Raw genomic sequence first — 22,376 nt, forward strand, 5'->3', positions numbered from 1 at the left:
TTTACATGATTTTGCATGTTTAATTGATATGATATTGCTTGCCTTCTCCTCTACCCATGTGTACTCATATATGCATATATACAGGTAAAGGAGGTGACACAAAGAAGGGAGAAAATTCAGAACTCAAAATTTTAAAAGAAGAGAATATTAAAAATAAATGTTATTTTTTAGAAAAATAACTCCATATGGCTATTAAGATGCTTTCACAAGAAACATTTAATAAATACAGATTCTAATTGAGAATGCTTGTCTATATATGAATGAATGTAATCATTTGATTATATCTTTTAAAACTTGAATTTAGCTAATCATCAGTAATCTTGGTCATATATTCTTCATATTATATGACAAATTATTAAGGTTTTATGCATATATATAAACACACTTATAACTTTTCATTATAGTATTTTTTTGATAATGAGTACTTGCCAGAAATCACATTCCTTATCTCAGACAAGTGATATCTAGCCTTTTCAGAAGTGAATTAGTAAAAAGAAATTTTAAAAAGACACATTCTGACAGCAATAGAGGAAAAATTAAGGCACACAACCTCTAAGTCCATGGGCCACTGTGCTAGTTTTGCTTTTATGTATACTGCAGGAAGCTCAGGATATATGAGATAGCAAAGATAATAGGAGTTGAAATATAAGTCAAAAACAAATGAGATGTATTTCAGCTACTCTCTCTTCAGCTCCCTGAAGACACTGCAAAGTGCATAGTAAATTACTGAGTGAAAACTGAGCATACAATTAGGTACTTTAAAGGCAGGGTGAAGTAAATGATCATAATATGAATTTTTGCTAATGTAGTAATTCAGTAATCCTTGTAGAAAATTTATTGTAACTATATATAGTATATATAATATATATAGAAACTGCTGTTTCTATGGGTCACTAAAAAGTGGTAACCAGCTTTTGTTGAGAAGAACCTGGTTGATTGAAGTAGCATATACTCTGAGATTTTGACAATTATTCTTCAAATAGGTGGAGTTGAATTATTTTTAACAACTTATAGGATATATTAGGGAGATAACATGTTAATGCAAATAAAACTAGTACAGGAGAGTCAGCCTTTAGGTCAAAAACATTAGAGTTCAAGGTCTGTCTCCTCTGATGATGTAGCTAAGGTCAAGTGTCACAGATTCAGTGTCACAGACAAACTGAAGATCTATGATGGAGAAAGTTTCTATATTAGGAATTTTCCATATTAGTAAAATCACAGGATAATAAGTCCAAACCACTGCTTTTCCTCATACACATCATTTTCCTTTCCTTTATGTTATCCCAGTTAAAAAACAAAACAAAACAGAAAGCACAATAATTTATATATGTTGATAATATACATTGATACATGTTGATAAATGCATATACACATGTATACCACATACATATTCATCCTAAAGAGAAAAATATGTTTTTTTCTTATCTTTGCCTGACATTTTTCAAAATGGAAAAAATTATAAAAATGTAAAGATTCTTGATATTGCTGATTACCAAGCTCTATCTTAAACCTGTCAGTGTTTAATATTCATAGTTGTATAAGAACTCATAACTAGAAATATACAATTTTAAGTGAATTTATTTTACATTAATCTAAACTATATTGCTTTGTCAGAATTTTAATTTAGAATATACAGAATATATTTCTAGCTTTGTCGTTCACTATACTTATGACTTTGGAGGCTATATGTATGTGTATATGTATGTAAATATATACATATTCTCATATGCATGCACATATATATAAATATACACATATATATACAAATACATTATATACATGTGCAACATATATTGCAAATACATATATTTGTTTAGATGTATGTATTTATACCTGTATATATGCATATATGAGTACATGATCCTCTCATTAAGTGTCAATCATCTGTTATCTCTGACTCTCATGTATACATATACATATATATTATGTATATATGTATATTATGCTATGTATAAATATATATGTTTATATATTTATATTATATATGTACTATATGTTTATGCTATATATATAGTTTATATATAGATAGATATGTATATAGATATGTGTGTATATTTGTATTTATGTATAAATGCTGGCCAATAAGTTCAATTTTTGTGATTATATGCATTAACTCATTATATATTTATGTATCAAAACAGAGGGCAAAGTTAAAATTGCCAAGCTGAAGTCATAGAAGTTAAATGGCAGTTCTGGAAATAAAACCTGTGTATCCTAAATGCTATTCTAGAGCATTCTAGGTATGAGGGGAAAGTCAACATATGTTTGTTTAGATGCATGTATTTATACTTATGTATATGCATATATGAGTACATGATCTTTTCATCAAGTGTCAATGTCACCTGTCATCTCTGTCTCTCATGTATACTTATACATATATAAATTATGTATATATTTATATTGTTATATATAGTTTATATCTAGATAGATATGCATATAGATATGTGTGTATATTTGTATTTATGTATAAATACTGGCCAATAAGTTCAATTTTTGTGATTATATTTATTCAATCATCACATATTTATATATCAAAACAGAGGACAAAGTTAAAATTACTAAGCTATAGTCACAGAAGTTAAATGGCAGATCTGGAAATATAACTGTGAATCCTAACTGTTATTCTAGAGCATTCTAAGTATAAGGGGAAAAAGTCAGTGAAAATGCTTGGATCTGGAGATGGAGTTTCTTATTTGAGAAATAGTAAGGAAGGTAGTGCTGGGTAAGGAATGAAGAATGTGTAAAATATAAGAAAATTGGGAAAGGTAAAGGACAAATTAGGCAAAGTTTTGAATACAAAAAGAGAACTCCATATTTGTTCCTGAGGGTCAAAGGGAGTCATTGGAGTTTATTACTTGGTTGAGATGAGGTGAAAAAGTCACACCTACATTTTAGGAATTAGGATTAGAATAGGAAAAGATACATGGAGAACAGCTATTGCAATATTACAGGTATAAGATGAGGAGGATCTGCCTTAAGCTAATGACAATATCAGAGGAGAGAAAAGGCTTTAGGTGAGAGAAGTGACAAAGATAAAAGCAACAGGTCTTGGCAACATATTTGACATGGGAAGATGAGAAAGAGTAAATTCATTAGAACGATTTTTGATTCTAGGTATCCATTCTCTCATTTTTGCTGTTCAGTCATTTTCAGTTATATACAACTCTTTGTGTTCCACATTTGGTGTTTTCTTGGCAAAGATACTGAAGTAATTTGCCATTTCCCCCCTTTGGATAATTTTACAGATGAGGAAACTGAGGCCAACAAGATTAAGTGACTTGTTCAGCATCACAGAGTAGAAAGTGTCTGAGGACAGATTTGAACTCAGGAAAATTACTCTTCCTTACTGCAGGGCTGGCACTCTGTCCATTGTGCCATCAGTTGTCCTCATTTCCTCATAATTATGAATATAAAACACTAGCAAGTTTAAGTGGTAGTGTCTAAAAAGGGTAATCAGAAACTTCAAGTAACACAATCTTTTTACACTATTTTTCTGTTGTTAACAGTGAATGACACAATAAATAGCTAGACAGACAGATAGATGGATAAATGAATGAAAAAAATAAATAGATAAATGAATGAATGAATAAATAAATAAATAAGCATATTCCATGTTGGTAATTTTTCTGTTAAAATAAGGTGACTAAGAAGACCTGAAGTCAGGAGTCTAGAATCCAAATCCGGTCTATATATATTCTATGCAGAGTCATGAACCTATGAGACCCATATAAATCTTCAATTCTTTGAAGCATATTCTTGCTTTGAGAAACATGAGTTATCTTTTATAGGAGTTAAAACAAGCTTTAGGAAAGCCTACTGGCATATTTCACCAAACAAAATCACCTTACTAAGCTGCTATAGTACAATTTGATACTGTGTTGCTTTGTCAAAAGATTGAAGGAGGGAATGAAACAGGCCAAATTTCATAGGAGTTATGAAACATTCTGATTAGTATAGAATAAATGTGCTTCCCTTAACATCCTAATATATTTATTTAATTGCATTAATGACATACAGATTTGATATAAGCTTTGTAAAAATTTCTTGCATGTCCTTATGTAGGAACAATACTAAATTAATCTATCAAAACAGTATGTTGAATTAAAGTTACAACCCCTTATTAAATTCCCAATGTATTTAGTGTATTCAAGCTGTACAGTCAATGTGCAGGTAATTATTTTGTATTAGAAGTAACTGTACCTTTTTTCAGACTTTGAAATCCAAGAATAATCTGATGTAGTTTACCAAGATGCACTGCTTTAACTGTGAAAAACTCTACCTGCAATGAAAGAAAGAATTAAACTGGGGAGTAAGGAACCCATAGAAAAAAGAGATTAGTCATTCTCTCTCTTAAGTTATATTCTATCCAATCCATTCTATAAATTTGGGTCATTTTAGAGCTGGTGAGAGTCTCAGAAGGGAAGAAGAGATCACTAAGTTTTAGGGAAGTTCAGAGACATTAGCAACCTTTCCAGTTAATTTCTGGACTACTCTAGCCTAGGACTTCAGTGTCCCATTTCCTGATTCTCGTGCTCCTTTGATTATTCCCCATCATCTGACACAGATGTCAACCTACAGCTAAGGACAATCTTGCCTAACATTTCTGCTGCCTATTTAAAGTTCCATTAAAGATATCATCACTTTTTTATGCAGATATGAAGGCTAGCTGAGAATAGGTCATATGTCTGGAAAAAATACTCTCATTGTCACAAACTCTAAATGCTCAGCATTCAGAAAACAGGAATAAGGATTTGAAGGACAATTTGGATTTGATTTGGGAGAACATTAAGATGGTACAGAAGGAAACCTGAGACTGGGTGATAATTTTTCAGAAAGAGAAATAAATGAATCAGGGAGAACAAAACATCTTGATATTTTTGAAGATTTTCTTTTTGCAGAAACAACAAAGCTAGAGTGTGGCTGAAAATCAAATAAAGCTACTAGGGTTTGCCAAAAAAAAAAAAGGAAATAGAACAAGATAGATTAATCTTAAGGCAATAGCTATTGAACCTCAACCAATTGGTAGTTAACTAAAGTTTTTTTCTTTTTTAAGTGAATTCTTATCAAGCAGGATAAACCGTTATTCATCTCATCAATTAGTCAACAGATTTTTATTAATCACCTACTAGACACAAAATGCCATGTTAAATACTGGGGATATAAAATAAGGATTTAAAAAACATAAAAACAATGCTCAAAATATAATGGAGCAAACATAAATAACTGTGCAAACAAGACATATGCAATATTTATTAGAGATAATCAAAAGAAGGAAGACATTGCCATTAAGAGGGATTGAAAAAAACTTCCCCCCCCAAAAAGGTGGAGTATTAGCTAGAATTTAAAGGAACCCAGAGAATCCAGGTAGCACAAGTGCATGGAGTTAGGAAGTGGAATGTCTCATGTAAGAAATAGGAGGCTGATGGCACTAGATTGCAACATACATTGGGCAGGGGGAAGAAAGGGTAAGGTATAAGAATATGAAAAAGATAGTAAGAGGTTAAGTAATAAAGGCCTTTGAAAGACAACCAGAGGGTTTTATATTTGATTCTGGAAGTGATAGAAGAGCCACTGGAGTTTATTGCTTTGGGCAGTGAAAGACCAATTTGGTTCTTAAGGGGATAATAGACTACAATTGGGAGAGACTTGAAACAGGAAGGTCAACTATGAAGTTATTTCACTAGTCAACAAAGAAATGCAGTGATGAGGACTTACACCAGGTTCTGACAGTGTCAGAGGAGAGAAAGCATCATTTGTGAAAGATATTTTAAAAAGTTAACATCAACAGGATTTGGCAATAGGTTGGATATAGGAGTTATGAAGAAGAAAAATAATGAGTTGAGGCAAACATCTAGGTTGTGAGCCTTGATGACACAGAGGATGGTAGTGTCCTTGACAATAAGAGAGAAGTTAGGAAGAGGGAAGGGTTCAAAACAAAAAGCAATCAACTTAGTTTTGAATATACTGAGTTTAAAGATGTTTATGATATATTCAATTTGTGAAGTTTAAGAAATAGCTGAATACATAAAATTGGAGATGAGAGAAAATTAGGGCTAAACAAATAACGAGAATGAGAATCATAAGAATTATTTGCATAGAAATGATAATTTAATCCACTGGCACTGAGATCACCAAGTGAAATAATATAGAGAGAAGACAATAATTGCTAGGTCAAATTCTTAGGGAATGGTTAGTAGACATGATCTAGTGAGAAAGATGTAAAAAAAGAGAGGACATGATGAAATTCTAGAAAGAAGAGAGCACAAAAAGAACATGTTGATCATGTATCTAAAGCTTTGGAGAGGCAAGAAAGATGAAGATTGAGAAAAGACTCTTAGGTTTAGCAATTGAGGAATCATTAGTAACTTTGTAGAAAGTATTTTCAGTTGAATGATGAAGTCAGCAGTCAGACTATATAGAATTAGCAGAGAATGAAAGAAAGAAATGGAGATAGTGATCATAGATGTGATAGGGAGGGGATGGAAGAAACATGAGACTGTTTGTTGGAAGTAAGGAAATAACAAATATCAGAAAAATACTAAATATTAGTGATAGTAAGTAGAGGTGGAATTTGTTAAAGAAGATGTAATAGAATGGGATAACATCTGCATAAAAGGGGTTTGCTTACCATGCCTCTTCATGTGAGGGATAAAGGAGAAGATAGTGACAGAAGACAGATGACTGATAAGAGATGAAGAAGAAAGAAAAGGGAACGCACATGAATATCCTCAATTTGTTCTAGTAAACTATTTCATAAGGTTCTTACCAGAGAGGATGAAAAGAAGGGGAGCTATGGGAGGCTTTAGACAGAATGAAAAAATGTGGAAAATCTGAATAAGATGATGACTCAATTAGGAAGATATGAAAGGCTTGCCTTGTCAAGAGTGCTCAGTTGAGATTATATACCATAAAATTGTTGTGGTCTCAGTCACTATGGTTTCAAAATTTCTCTAGGTTCATTCTATAATATATGAAGAGAAGCAAAAACAGTGGTTTAGAGGAGCAATCCAAAGCTGGGGCTTGATAGGGCAAGAGCAGTGATACAATAAGAAGGCAAGATACTCTAGGAAAAAAAAAAACATACAGATGAATGGGTTCATTTTTCAGGATCAGGATGGCAAATAAAGTAGGCAAGTTTTAAGGCATGGAAAAAACTAAGAAATAAATTAGAGGTATAGGTGAGGATAAAGATCAGGTTTTAGGATTGCAAGGAAGAAGGACAATAGATTATAATCAGATCAAAAAATTTCAGAGTCTATGAGCATGGAAATAGAACTTATAATCATCTCTAAGTATAACCGAGAAAAGATGGAAAAGCAGAGTGTGCTTTGAGTATTGAGTGCAATGAGTAAGTTGAGGAACTGGGAATTTAAGGTATTTGCAAGAGGAACAATATATAAATATAAATTATATATACACATATGTGTATGTGTGCATGTATACATATATTATATACTTACTCCCTCAAATACCTTACCTTCTCAGTTAAGGGGAATGTATGTATGTATTTTGAAGTAATGTAATATGAAAATAGGAGTTGAGAAAGCCTGAGTCAAGCATTTCTCATTTGACTACATAGTATATTCATCTCAATACCTGTAATGTAAAACCTACTCTTGAAAAATTCATGTCAATATAGAATTCTTAGAATTTGAAAGTGCTTACCTTATGACAATCATGTAGGAAATATGCAGTGCCATTGTTATCATTGCTGTTTTAGTGAGGTAGAAAGTGGAGCTGTGAGAAATTGCATGACTTACCCATCACCACAGAACTAGAAGTTTTAAGAGGCAGGATTTAACCAGTTTTCCTGCCTCCTAACACAACATTATGCTCAATGCCATATTACTTCCCATAGCTCCCTAATGGTGAACATAAGAACTAATTTCTCAGTTTGTTTTTCAAATTTATTTCCCATCCATTTGTCCCTAACAACCTTACAAAAAAGTTTTGAAGTCAAATGGAGTTATACATTGGGAGATGCTATGAAATCATTTAGAGAGGGATGCTTTGTAAGCATTAATTCTTAGTCGAGACAAGGACAAATCTGCGATATATGCTAGGAGGAATTATTGAAAGTTACAGATAAAATGACAAGTAAAGATATTTTAATTACTGTGTCTGTGGATGCAAAGGTCACAGAGCAAACAAGAGGCTGACAATAGCAGCCTGAAATTTCAGGTTGGAATTTTTTTCCCATAAGGTTATTTTCTCAGAGAGTAATGGACAGAATGCTACATTTTAGTCCAGGAAGATCTTAAAATCCTGCCTTTGATTCTTCCTAGCAGCAGCAGCATTTGATCTCTATGTATCTGTTACAGACAATTGCATAATACAAAATCATAGATGGACTGGAGTTTGCATATCTAAAGTCAATCAGTCAACAAAGACTTATTAAGCAATAATTCCAAGCTTAGTTAAGGCCAAAACATGGTCCCTGATTTTAAAAAGATCATATCCTAATGAGGGAGACACATGCAAGATTATGTATATATATATATATATATATATATGTATATATATATATAACTGTATTATTTATACATATATATAGTGTATATATTTATAATCTCAGAAGGAAGGCACTAGCAGCTGAGAAAGGGCAAATAAGGGGCTATGAATAAGGGAAGTTTCTTGAAAAAGATGCTGTTTTAGTGGACTCTTGAAAAAGATCAGGGGTAAACAAGAGGCAGAGCTAAAAAGGAAAAACTTTTTCATCTTGGAAGACAAGCAATAGGACCAATAATCTTCCCAAAATGTTGGATATTATATACTTTGTCCACAGAAATTATGCCAAGTCTAAAAAACATGGGCATGAAAGTTCTACAGAATTTTCATAATCAAAACAAGAATATCTATATAAATGCTTTTGCTATTCCTCATGAAGGCAAAAACCAATGAATAGTCAGTGAAACACCAGTAGATGTTTATTAAGAAATAACACATAACAAATAGAATTTTGGGAACAATGCAGAATACGGGCAGAGGCCTGTGCTTTTCCTTGAATGATAGTATTATGGTTCCTTTCATCCAATGTACATTTTTTGGGTATTAAAAGGAGTGAATAACTTTATATACAAATCTTCCTCACTGTTCCCACTACTTGCTTATATCAATCTCCCTAATTAGAATATATGTGAAAATATGTTTTACAAATGCACTTTCTTTGGAGATAGAGGGAAGAAATTATTACAGAATTCTCATTAAAACTATACAGAGTTTTTACATGGAAACAAAGCTAGTAAAATGCACTTCTTTAGATTAAAATGCCTGCTCATAATTTGTTAATTATGTTAATCCCTCAAAAACTTAATTTCTCAATAATAACTATAATGAAATACAAATGGACTCCATAATAATTTATTATTGCAAAGACTTGGACATATCCTGGACCAAGTGACTGCTTCTGAAATCTAAAATAAATTACTTGAGAATTGATATGGAATAAAGGATGCAAATTTAACATGTTTCTGAACTACTGTTGATTATTAAACAATATTCCAGAATAATCTGCATGTCTGAGGCTGTCAGAGACCAAGGGTTGAAAAGACTTTAGCCCCCATCCCAAAAGAAATCTAGCATAAGAGAGTTTTCATTAAGGTAAAAACAGAGGACTAAAATTTAAAAAAAAAATTGACGTAAGGTAACCATTTTGTATTATCAAAAATCCAAAACACTCTTAAGAAAGAAAAACAAAAACTAACTAGAAACTGTCATTAGGTAGAGAATCAGAAGAGGTCAGTAGCAGCTGCTGTTGTTTGTCCTTCCTTCTCAAAGAGGATCATGACATCAGGGAGGGGATGATGTGCAAGTGAATTGGATTCAAGTGAGGGAGGACTGTGCAAGGTCACCTGCCTCGCTTTCCCCTCCAGAGTCATCTGGATCCAGTGGCCAGATATATATATTAAGATGACTGGAGATGTCCCTGGAAAAAATAGAAGCCCTTAGACTTTTTAAGCTAAGGTCTTCAACAACAGGTCTCAGTCTGACTGAGGCTGCACTCATTTAGTGATTAAGGCTAGGAGCAATTGAGACAAAGAATTTGCACTTTCACCATGTCAAAGAAAAAAAAAAACAATAAATAAATGAATGGATGGATAGATAGATAGATCAGATATCTGAACGTTTCAACTTTCTTTTATGAGCAGTTTCCTCCAGTTAGTTAGTTTATAAACCCCTTGAAGGCCTGTCTTTTTTCACATTTGCATTTTCAGGTTTAGCACAATCCCCAGTACTTAGTAGATACTTAATAGATATTTATTGACACTTAGCTGTAGTGTAAGCATCAATGGGAGAATGACTTTATATTTTTTTAAAATGAGGAGTATATTTCATTGCTGGATTCAGTTTGACAAATGTTTATTAATGTCCCAGATACTCCTATTTACTTTGATATTTTTCTTTTTTATTAAATTCTATTTACTTATAATTTCATATGTCTAATTTTGTTGGATCAACAAGAGATAGAGACTCAAGTCAGAGGAACTGAAGAGTACTTTGAATTTGATTTTAGCTTTTAAGTGAACATATTGAGGACAGGCTATACTAATAACTGCATAGTTTTTATTGTTTATAAAAGACTTTTACTAAGGTAAATTTACTTTATGTGGGCAAGACACTTGTACTTTGAGAGGAACATAAATAATTTGGTCCTGTATCCGGTATAATCTAAAATACATTTGTAGATATAGAATTATTCAGCATGGGATGTATGCCTGTTTTAGTTCTTTGCCAAGAAGTAGAATGAAATACTGATAAATAAGAGAGTAATCAAAGTAAAGAGGCAACTAAATGAAAAATAGATTTCTTACTTAGGCTTACAAGTCTTTGAAATTACAACTAAATAACAAAGATATCAAGATACCACAAGAATCTCTGTAAGTCACAGTTGAAGCTACTATTTCTTTCTCTAAACAAATTGAAAAACTTGAACAGCAATTGCAAAATTATAGGAAAAAATCAATTGGAAACATAATAGAAAAACAAACAAACAAAAAAAAAGAACTGGAAAATTGAAGACAGAAATGGCAAGACTAATTACTATAGGGTAGAGAAGTAAGCCAATGATTCAATTAACATTTCTGACAGCTGTCTTCTGAAATTTTTAGGTAGGAGAGTAAAAGTGGATACAATCAAACAGGTGAATATAGTATACTGTTCCCTAGAAGCAGTGCAATGACTTTTTCTTTTAAACCACACCCTCCTCCAAATATCCTCTGTCTGTAACCTCAATATCCCTTATTAATACAATTCATAACCACAGTTCTCTCTTATACTTTCCTGATCTTCACTCCTTACACCTAATCCTTTGTAAATTCTTGATCTCTTTCCACAAAATTGTATGCATCTATCTTCTTTCCTCTACTTAAGGGACCAACTCCTGTAGTAGATAATTTCAGAAATCTCTTCACTTTATATTTCTAGCCTTTGTTCCAAAAAGTCAAGTCAAATCAAATCAACAAGTATGTATTATGTACATACAATATGTGACATTGTGTTAAGTGCTAGAGATATAAAAATAAGTAAAAATTGGTCCCTTTCCTTATTGATTCACAGACTAATGGGAGGATAACATTCAAACAACTACTACACACAATATATTTTGAAACTAAGAGTTCCAAAGGAACTAAGAATAAGGAGGGCTATGAAATAATTAACTTCCTTTATGGTTCAGCTCATTTGCCCCTTCTTCAGTGGAGATTTATACAACCCAGTGATTACTAGTTTCTCCTTTCCTCCTCATAATGAACCTAGTGTTTATGAATCTAATATTCATGAATCCAGTTACATGGCATGTCTCTCTTAAGCTTCTAACTTTGTTTTGTTGTCTCCCTAATGAAAATCACAGTATCTTGAACTTCCTATTTGTTGAAATAGGTAAGTGATTTAGTGGATAGAATAGTAAAATAGAGATTAGGAAGAACTGAGTTTGAATCTTGACTCGAACATTTGCTAGTCATTGGACAAGGCATTAATTTTTTTTTTAGCTTCAGTTTCTTCATCTGTAAAATAGATACAATAAATCAGCACCTATCTTATGGGGCTAATGCTAGGATTGAATGAGGATTAAGTATGTAAAGTACTATTTTTTTGCTATGAAAATGTGAGCAATTGAGTGGAAATTTTTGGTGAATTTAAATTGAATTGTTGGCTCAACCATCACTCTTGGCCTTCTATTTCAGGCAATGAAATAATGACAAGCTTTGATTCTTTTGGAAATATCCTGATCTTCTTAGATGATCTGTTAAAATGCAACCAGTAATTAATAATTATATCAGGCAGAAGTAGAAAAAAAATAGTCACATATAGACCCCAGGAATAGCTTGAAACCTGTGTGATTCCTGTATTTAAACAACTGAAATCAGTACCCTTGATATCAAAAGATAATTCACTTTTATGCCAAGAAGAGCAAGTATATAGAGCATTAGATTGTGAATTTGTAAATGTAATGTTAAAAGTGTCCCTAGTTTCACTAGTCCTGTATGTCATATCGTAGGTAACTACACACTTTGGAATCTCTCAATTTCAACATGGGCACCAGGTAATCATTTAAAAGCACAAGACAGTTTCTCTTTAATAGGACATTGATGGGACAATAGGCACACCCTTTCCCTCTGCATCAGACAAGCTTTTATCTTCTATTCTGTAAATTCAAATCTAAGAAGAAAACTTCTAAACCGAAGATGTTCAGAGTTTCTGCTTAACTTGAAATTTGTTTTTTGGTCTTCCAAAATTTTTAGATGAAAAAAATGTATTCTTGAAGACTTTATAAAGGGATTTGCTTCAGGTATTCTCAGAGTGTTTTCAACAAGCATACATCTCTTCCCACCAACTGATGAAAAAAATTATTAAGAGAAATAAGTGCTGTGTTCTTCTTTCATACAATGAAAAAACTTTTGGAACATTGAAAGAAGCTGAGTAATTAATTTGATACCTCCTTTGTCAATAGCCCTATGCTGTCATGCATCCTAGGATAAGTAGAATAGACCTTGGTTATTACATGAATAAACATTTTTCAAGTAAACACAAGAGATTTTAGAATCTCAGAAACAATGGCAAGTGATTTTCTTTCCTATCATTCCTCACTAGTACTTAAAGGGAAAAAATAGCAAGACATTTAAGCACCTATGTCCTTCTGGATGTTCTTGTCCTCATTTAATGAAAAATGAAAGCTTTAAAGTAACACACTATTAGAATTCGGGTGTTTCGTATTCTAAAATCTTATTCTGATTTTCTTATTCTTTTTCTATTTCTTCTTATTCTTATCTTTTCCTCTGTTTTCACATCTAAGTAATCCCCTCTGGGGTCTCATTATTTTGTTTCTGCCTTACTATTTAATATTGTATTGTATAGCTATGTGTGTTATTGTCTAATCCTCCTACTAGACTGTAAGCTCCATGTCAGCAGGGACCTGTATTTTCTCTAAATGTCATCACCTCAAGCACCTAGCATAATGTTCTGTGTACATTAGAAACTCTTTATATATGAATGAATGGATGAATATAATATAGACTCCATGAAAATGAGAAATAGCAATTCAAAGCACTTGTTTAATAAGTAACATTTTTGTTTTACCTGTCCCCTGGAAAAAGTGATTGGGCTACTTCTTGAATTGTTAAGCCATCTTTTCCCAGAATCACCTCTTTCTCCTTTTATGTAAATATAAGCTTTTCCAGTGGCATCTGCATTCTTCACATCCCCAGTATGTATCTGGACAGAGTATTCCACAACTGTAAGAAAGAGAAATCAAGAAAAAAAGGAACCACAAAAATATTTATATGTGTATCATTTTGGTGTGTGTGTGGGCGTGTATGTGAGTTTGTAGGCAATGTAATTAGGATGAAGTGATTTGCCCAGGGTCATACATCTAAGAAGAGTTAAGTTTATGAGATCAGATCATCTCATAAACTTAGAGAAAATAAATAGTGGAGAACTACTCCAGGGCTAGTGTTCTATCCACTGTATCATCTAGCTGTTCCCATTTTGTTCCTTATTCTATGAATGCTCATGCTCATTAGTCATGTAAATAAATTTGGTAATAAAAATAAACTATTTGATATAAGATAGAAAGCATTGGAGAGTGTTAGGTCACCTGACTTCATTTTGGATTTACTGCATGGCAGATAAATAATTTTTCTTTTTCATCAAAGTAGATGCAAACTGCAATCAGTAGATAAGGCTTAAAAAGCTACCACCAAGTTAAAATACCTAACATTTTGTTTCTACTTGAAAATGACCAAGCCCATGATTTCCATCATCAAGGAGTAAAATATGGTATTTTCTGCCTATGTAAAATATGTGAGGCTTAACATTTAAACAAGTAGAAAATGTCATTTTGCTGTGTTGTCGTGAAGACTGTAGGATTGATTATTTTGAAGAGGAAATAAGATTCATTTTGCCAACTCTAAAAATGCTTATATTTAAATCAATAAATGATTATATGAAATTTTATATTAAAAGTACAAGTAGATGCCAAAAGAATGTTTTTCTTGACAAGACCACAACCTTCCTTAAAATTTTAAACATTCTAAGCTTGTAAGGCCATCATACAAGTTAAGGATAATTATCTATTCTTTTCAGAGAAAAATATCATATTTTCTATCAAAAGCAAGATCAATAAAAGGATATCATTAGCAGTCAATTAATCTTAAAATATTTTTGAAGTCTTTTTAAATCTGCATATTTTGATTTTATATATATTTTTATGAATTAGGCTATGAGACTCTGTAGAGGGTCACAGTCAATGGGGAAACTCTGGGTAAGGTATAAGACCTTTCAACCCAGAGGGAACCTGCTAACAATGTCTGGTTTGGTTTCCCATTTCCCCTAAGGGCTCTCGGCTTTCCTGAGAAGTCAGGAACCAACAACCTGTGTTGAGATTGAAGCAGAGTGATACCAGGTGGAAGAGCAATACCAGGTGGCAAACTACATATAATAGAAAGTTTTTTATGTGGTCCCATGTTCACAATGTTGTTTTTGTTACATTATAAAAAGGGGAAAGCCCTTAAAATAAACAGACTCCATTTTCCCACAATCTTGGGTGTCCCACCTCATCACTTCTCCACTAGGAAAGTATATTTTAATCACCCCAGCATGGGGGCTCTAGAAAGCAGGACATAGCAAGACTCCATTTATTTTCACTAGCTGCCTCCCATATTTTGAAATATCTCTTCCCCCATCTTCAATGCTGCTTCCCTGCCTTCCTTCTGATCCCAAATAAATCCCATCTTCAACAAGAAGCCCTTACTGAACCCTGTTAATGCTAGTATTTTCTCTTTGTCAATTATCTCCAAACTGTATATATCTTAAATTACAGAGTTTTTTTTTAATTTTATTGTTTCAATTAGAAATAAATAAAATCCTTGAGATCATGGACTGTATATTGCCTTTCTCTGTATCTCCAGTGCTTAACAGAGTGCCTAGTACATAGTAGATGCTTAATAAATGGTTGTTGATTTGATTAGGAGGCAAATTGCCAAGATCTTGATCATTTGAGATATGCAATTTTGGCATATATATCCATAGTTCAAGTGGTAATAGTTTGAAAAAAAAATCTGACCTCTATGTTCATGATTTGCAAAAAGTAAACTTTTTTTAAAAATGATTATATTTTACCTTTAAAGAACCAGGGTACCATTCTATTCCACATGAGGTAAATGGTCAGAGGTATATCATAAAATAACTTAATACAGATTATTAATAGTGATCTTAAAAAAGTGTCCAAATTCTAACAGTTAGATAATTGCAAATTAACAAAACTTCAAGATTCTCCTATATATCTATCAAATTGGCAAAGTTAAAAAAGATGCTATTCAATACTGGACCATAAAGAAGCAAGCTTATCATTACCCTGCTGGCAAAGCTATAAATTTGGGCAATTCATTTGAAAAGCAATAGGGTATTACATAGCAAGAACCACAAAGCAGTTCATACAATTGACCCAATGACCATACTACTATGACAATAGTTTAAGCTAGGTGGGGGGACATGACATGGGGGGACAGGAAAAGGCCCATCAGTACAAAAATGACCATTTACAACATGATGACTCTGCTAGATAGAGAAAATATATATTTCAAGGAACTGTTTTAAGAATCAAATGAAATATATTATACAAAGTATGTTACAAATAAAAAAATGACAAATTTTAGCTAATAATATATCATTCTCCATAAACTAACAAAGGAAAAATCCTTACACTATAAATATAACTTAATAATTAAATCAATAAACTATATTGGAAATAGAGCATTATCACAGAAAAAGAACTAAAACAAAGCAAAACAATCACCAAAAAAAAAAAAACCCCATAATTATCAATGCATGAAATGTATGCATGCACACTTTAGAACATTTTAAGTAGATGCTGCCATACTGAAAAATAATCATCTCCAAACTATGTGTAATGAAGAGCTTATAAATATAGAGTTCTAGCTTAAGATATCAAAACTGGGAACAAAACATCACTTTTATTCTCTTTGTTACAGTAGTTGTCTTCAAAATGGTTTTAAGGACTCTACAGAATATAAGGTTTCATTTTAATATTTGTATTCTATTACAAAAACAAACCATACATTTTATCCAACAATGCAATAGTTCACAGAATATGAAATGTTAAAAAAAATTCAAAAATGACATCATAAGATTATTATTTCCATCAAAAGCTATGAAAAAAGATTAAATGAAAAGATGATTGTAATTGATTATAATGATCATGATAGCAGAAAAAATTGGAAATAATATATGTGCCTAAAAATTGAAAAATAGATGAAAAATTATAGCATAACAACATATTATTGTTTCACTGTATCATAAACAAGCATGAATATGAATAATGTAATATAGGAATTTGCATTAAATAATACATAATGAAGAAAAATGCAACATACCTGCTGACAAATAGGTAATTTTTAATAACAATAAAATGATAGGAACAAAATATTTTTTAAAATACGGAGAAGGAAAACATCCAAAAGAGATTCTGTGTTGAGTGAAATGAGCAGGACCAGGAGATCATTATATACTTCAACAACAATACTATATGATGATCAATTCTGATGGACCTGGCCATTTTCAGCAATGAGATGAACCATATCAGTTCCAATGGAGCAGTAATGAGTTGAACCAGCTACACCCAGTGAAACAACTCTGAGAGATGATTAAGAACCACTACATAGAATTCCCAATCCCTCTATTTTTGTCTGCCTACATTTTTGATTTCCTTCACAGGCTAATTGTACACTATTTCAGAGTCCGATTCTTTTTGTACAGCAAAATAACTGGACATGTATACTTATTTTGTATTTAATTTATACTTTAACATATTTAACATGTATTGGTCAACTTGCCATCTAGGAGGGGAAAAATTGGAACAAAAGGTTTGGCAATTGTCAATGCTTTAAAATTACCCATGCATATAACTTGTAAATAAAAAGCTATTTTTTTTTTTTTTTAAAGAGAGAATCTGGAAATAAACAGCTATTTGGTTGCTATTTTGTTAAAGTTAATAGGTGTACTAAAAACTGTAAATGACCAAAAACAATGGGCTATATCCATTTTTTACATTTCTATTCAAATTTTTAAATGTTTTTGTTTGTTGGTAATTATTATGTTAATAATAAATAACTTTAAAGGAAAAATATTGCTTTAGCCATCTGTTTACTTATTAAAGACAAGAAAATATATAGTTTTGTCCTTACTGAATATGAGTTGAATAGTTTATCAATATGCCATCCAGGATATTTACTTTAGTAAACAAGACAATTTGTCTAATTTTATGATTGAAAATGGGAGGAAACAGGAAAAAGAGGGAAAGGGGAGGAAGGGGAAGAAAGAATAGGAAAAGAAAGGAGACATTTAGAGCCCTATCTGTAAAGTAGAATTTATGTATATATGTACATATAACAAGCAATTCTAAAATGTTTGGTTTTTTAAAGCTAACAAATAATTTTGACCATTTTCTTACATTTTCTATCCTAATATTATGTAGATCATATATAAAACCTAATTTTGCCATTCTCTATCATTAATATTCATGTATTCTTTATCTTCAATCAGGAAAATGCCATACCTTACACATAATAATTCTACTCGGAGGACAGTGATTGAATAACACCATAATGGCTATTAATGCCTACTCTGTGGACCTCTTCTTAAAATGTACCCACTTTATCCAATTGAATTCTCTCAAGAGAGTGGTCTAGTATTGTCAATTAGTCATTCCTTTTGGTCTTGGCTATTTTACTACTTGCCACTTCCTTCCAAGATTTAGTCCAGGATCTAATCTCAGACCTCTCAATTAAATGTCTCCAAAATGACTTCACATTCCCAGAAGGCTCTTACTTCATTTACTTAAATATTTATCTGAGCAAAGCAGCAAAGAAGCCTTCTCTGCTCTTTTGGAACTTAGTGTTACAGAAAGGACAATTTCATCATTTAGAAAAAGAGTATGGCTCTATTATTTGAGATAACTTTGAGACATTTGCATAGTTTAGTTCCCTTCTTTTCAAATCTTAAACAGAACCAGAAGTCTAAGTAGATCATTTTGATCCTGAATCATGGGAATGGGAAATAAAGTTTGGACCTGCTGGTTAAGACAGACATGCATGCACATGTACATACCTGCATGCATACATACTTATGTATATCAGTTTAAGATACACATTAAAGTGGACAAACTTATACACATCCATTATATTTATAAAAGACATTGCTACAATGGCATTGCTTTAGTAAGGCATAGAGAATGTATACGAAGGACAGAATTGATAGTCCAAAGCAAAAGAGAACTTTTATAATGTACAATTTGTAAAGAATAAGAATTGGACTCATCTTTAAATCCTCCAAGTTATGTTAAGAAATACAAATGGAAGGTACAAAGTAAGTCCCTATCTGTAATGGGCTGAGGCTTGAGTCTAAATAGTAATTGGACTATACTCTATTAATATATAATTATATAATAATATATAATCCCCTTCCCCCTTCCCCTCTCCCCCCCCCCCCCCCCCCCCCCCCCCCCCCCCCCCCCCCCCCCCCGCCCACTCTCTATGCAAGTCCTGATGTTTATATAGGAAATGACGATTTTGGTGGGTGGAGGCAGAGAGACAGGAAGACAGACTGGAAGAGATTGAGCCTGGGTTCTATGCTGGTAGCTGCTGGTCATGTGGCTGCTGGTCTAGCTAGCTTCTTGACTCAGCTGCACACATTGCTATTGCCCATTCCCTTCCACCTCCGATCTTTCTTCATTGAGAATAAAGACTGACGATTTTCCCCTAACCTGAATTCCGGCCGATTTTAAAATACTCGGTTTTCACACCTATCAGATTTCTCTCATCAATAACCTTACAAAACAAACCCTAGGCCAAGCAGTGAATGGACAAGGATCTTAATTGACTCATTCTTCCCCCATCTAACATTTATCTTACAATTACATTTTATTCACTTAATCCTTAGTATTCACAGTCTGTAACTATGGAGATAAAACACTAATCCCGAATGCTATTTTGCAAGGCTCTAATCCCACCTAGTTCATTCTCTCTTCTCTATTGTTTCTTGATTATTCTCTTCCATTGTTCTTTCTAGAATCTTGGTTCCATTAACAAACTCACTTTTACCCAGACCATTTCAAACTTTTCCTCTTTTTCTGTACTTCTCTGCTTTTTTTTTTTTTTTTTTCAGTTTGTCTATAAAACGGTGTTCTTTTCTTTTGGCATTGAGCTTGAAAATCTTGCTTGGTTTGTGTAATATAAATGGCATTTTTTTTATTCCTGACCATCCTCTCTAATGCTAGAAACATTTCATCTCATCCACACCACACACTGAAATATAAAGGGCCATTGGAATATTCTTTGATCTCTTCAACCATCCCCACACCATTAATAATATGTCATCATTTCTGTAATTTCTCCCTTGACTATACCACCCAGTTCACATTCTTGCTATTTCAAAAAATTATCATGAGTCATTGTCCCTCTTTAGTCAAGGAATTGAGTACCTGTATGATCTAAAACACAGTCTTCTACTATACCACAATTCTAGTCTTCATATTTCAGTTTTCAATATACTTTCAAATAATTTTCTGAAGGCCTTCTAAGCTTCTTTACTATTCTTGTGGACACTGCTAACATCCGAGTCACTCCTGTATATAACCACAGATTAATCCTTGACTCTTCTCTCTTTCACATCCAATATCCAATAATTTTCCAAGTCCAATTGATTCTTTCTATCCAGAATATTTTATATCTTTTCTCTTCCTTCCAACCAATATATTCATCATCTTACTACTTTAGGTCTTCTCTATCCATCTCCTAGAGTGATATAATAGCCACCATGCTTTCAGTCGCTATCCTATTCAATACAGTATTTACCTAGCCAAAAAAAAATAATTTTCTTAAGGCACATATCTGTCCATCCCACATCCCATCCCTGCACAAAAATCTTCAATGGCTTCCCAGTGTGTCCAAGTTGAAAATCCCCCATAATCAAGCATTGATAGGAGTCTAATTTCCTCTTTTCTCTCTAGTCTAATTTCCCATTACTTCCCTTCACAAACTTTATGCTTTGGTCAATTTGTTCTCTGAACTTTCTGTCTCTCAACTCCATCAAATATACAGGTTCACACATTCCTAGGATGGTATGTCTAATTTTCTCTTCTCAGTTGCAGTCTCTTTCTCTCTGTCTCTGTCTCTCTTAGTTATTTGTGTTTATTTTACCTATTTACATATGGGCAGTTAGGTGGAAAGCCTGGAGTCATGAAGACTCATCTTGTATACAAATATGGCCTCAGACAGTTATTAGCTGTGTGACTCTGAGCAAGGCACTTAATCTTGAATATGACCTACTCATATAAGTGTTTGTGGCAATATTTGTTAGCTTTTCCACTCCTACCTTTTTGATTATGGTAACAAAAATAATCTTTGAAAACCTAAGTCTATTAAACAATTTTAATCTTTGCTCTTCACTCATGAAGTCCTCTAATTTTCTCAATAAAGCACTCTAGAAAAGTTTCTCTCCCATCCCTGCCAAAAGCATCCTGCCTTCTAGCTACTAAATTTCTAAATGGCACTAATCAGTGCTGAGTGCAGTTATTCTGATAAAGAATTGATGGTCTGATCTGCCCACAATGGGAAACCTGGGAATGAAGTTGAGAGCTATATGAAAAAATACCTCCTCTAAGCACCCTTCCTGTTCTGCTGTGGATATAAATCCAGATTGGGAGCTTATAAATTTGCACATGCTCACACAAGGAAGCACTTTCCTAGGTACTTCTTAGGAGAGGAGGAAGGCATATTTCCTAACCAAGGCTCACTGCCAATTCCTTTGTCCTCCAAAACACACTGTCTGCCTAGTACTGTTGTGTTCATTTCCTGAAAGCACCACTTTTATCACACTCTAATCATTAGTACTCAATGAACCCTTATTGCTAACAATTCAAATCCAAACTCATCAGGTTGCCATTCAAGGTCATTTACAATTTTTTTCTCCTTACCTTTCAAGACTTCTTTCTCTCCACTCCCTTACCCAGGTAAGTGTGGAACACTAGCCCTTGGGTTTACTCTCTGTCCCTCAAATATAGCTTTACTTCACCATGTAAGGAAAATGGTAGAAGCAGGTAGAAGGCACAGTGGATAAAGTACTGCATTTAACATCAGGAAGATGAGTTCAAATGTGACCTCAGACATTTATTAGCTGTGTGCTCTAGGCAAGTCATTTAAGTCTACGTCAGTTTTCTCAAATGTAAAATGGGAGTCATAATAGCACCTTCCATGACTGTTGCAAGAATCAAAAGAATAATATGCACAGTGCCTGGCACAAAGTAGTAGTTCTGTGCTCACCGTATTCTCTTTATATGAAATAGCCTTCCTTTTTCCACCACTTTTGCCTATATAACGTAATACTAAGTAATATCATGAGGGAGAGAGAGAATAGAACACCTGGGGAATGAGGCTTGGAGCAGAGGAGAGAAGGTATCAAGAAAGGCCTTTTGTAAGAAGCTGTGATTTGAAAGAATCCAGCAGCACTGATTCAGAGTCCGGGAAGGGGATCACATGTTTAAAGTCCAGGATGCTGAACAAAAGCATACAACAAAACAATCTTCAATCAATCAAATGAAATTACAACCAGTTCAAAAGTAGACACTCCCAAAGAGTCCTACCTGTGAAAGAATTATGGTTGATTTGAGAAAATGTGTCAAAATAAACTGTGAGAAGCCAAGAATAAACACTGAAAATTGTCAAGAATTCTGGTACATAGGTGATGGCAAAATAAAATAAAATGTACTCCAATATGTTTATATTTTAAAATTTCTCTGTCACTCTTTCACAAATGTGTATTCATTTTGAGAAATAGGATGAAAGGGTTCAGTTTCAAATATTGTG

At 32.9% G+C, this 22,376-nt stretch overlaps 1 protein-coding gene across 1 annotated transcript in view; it reads right to left on the minus strand.

Moving 5' to 3' along the window:
* The window catches only part of RP1 (RP1 axonemal microtubule associated), a 582,455-nt gene that overhangs the window by 157,875 nt on the left and 402,204 nt on the right, over positions 1-22,376 (minus strand). Inside the window, exons 37-38 of the mRNA XM_031946393.1 lie at positions 13,576-13,730; positions 4,201-4,279 (exon numbers count right to left, since the gene is read on the minus strand). Of these exons, the coding sequence (XP_031802253.1) occupies positions 4,201-4,279; positions 13,576-13,730 (234 nt within the window). The remainder of the gene's footprint in view (positions 1-4,200; positions 4,280-13,575; positions 13,731-22,376) is intronic.

Source organism: Sarcophilus harrisii, chromosome 1 (assembly GCF_902635505.1).
Source record: "Sarcophilus harrisii chromosome 1, mSarHar1.11, whole genome shotgun sequence".
Lineage (NCBI taxonomy): Eukaryota > Metazoa > Chordata > Mammalia > Dasyuromorphia > Dasyuridae > Sarcophilus > Sarcophilus harrisii.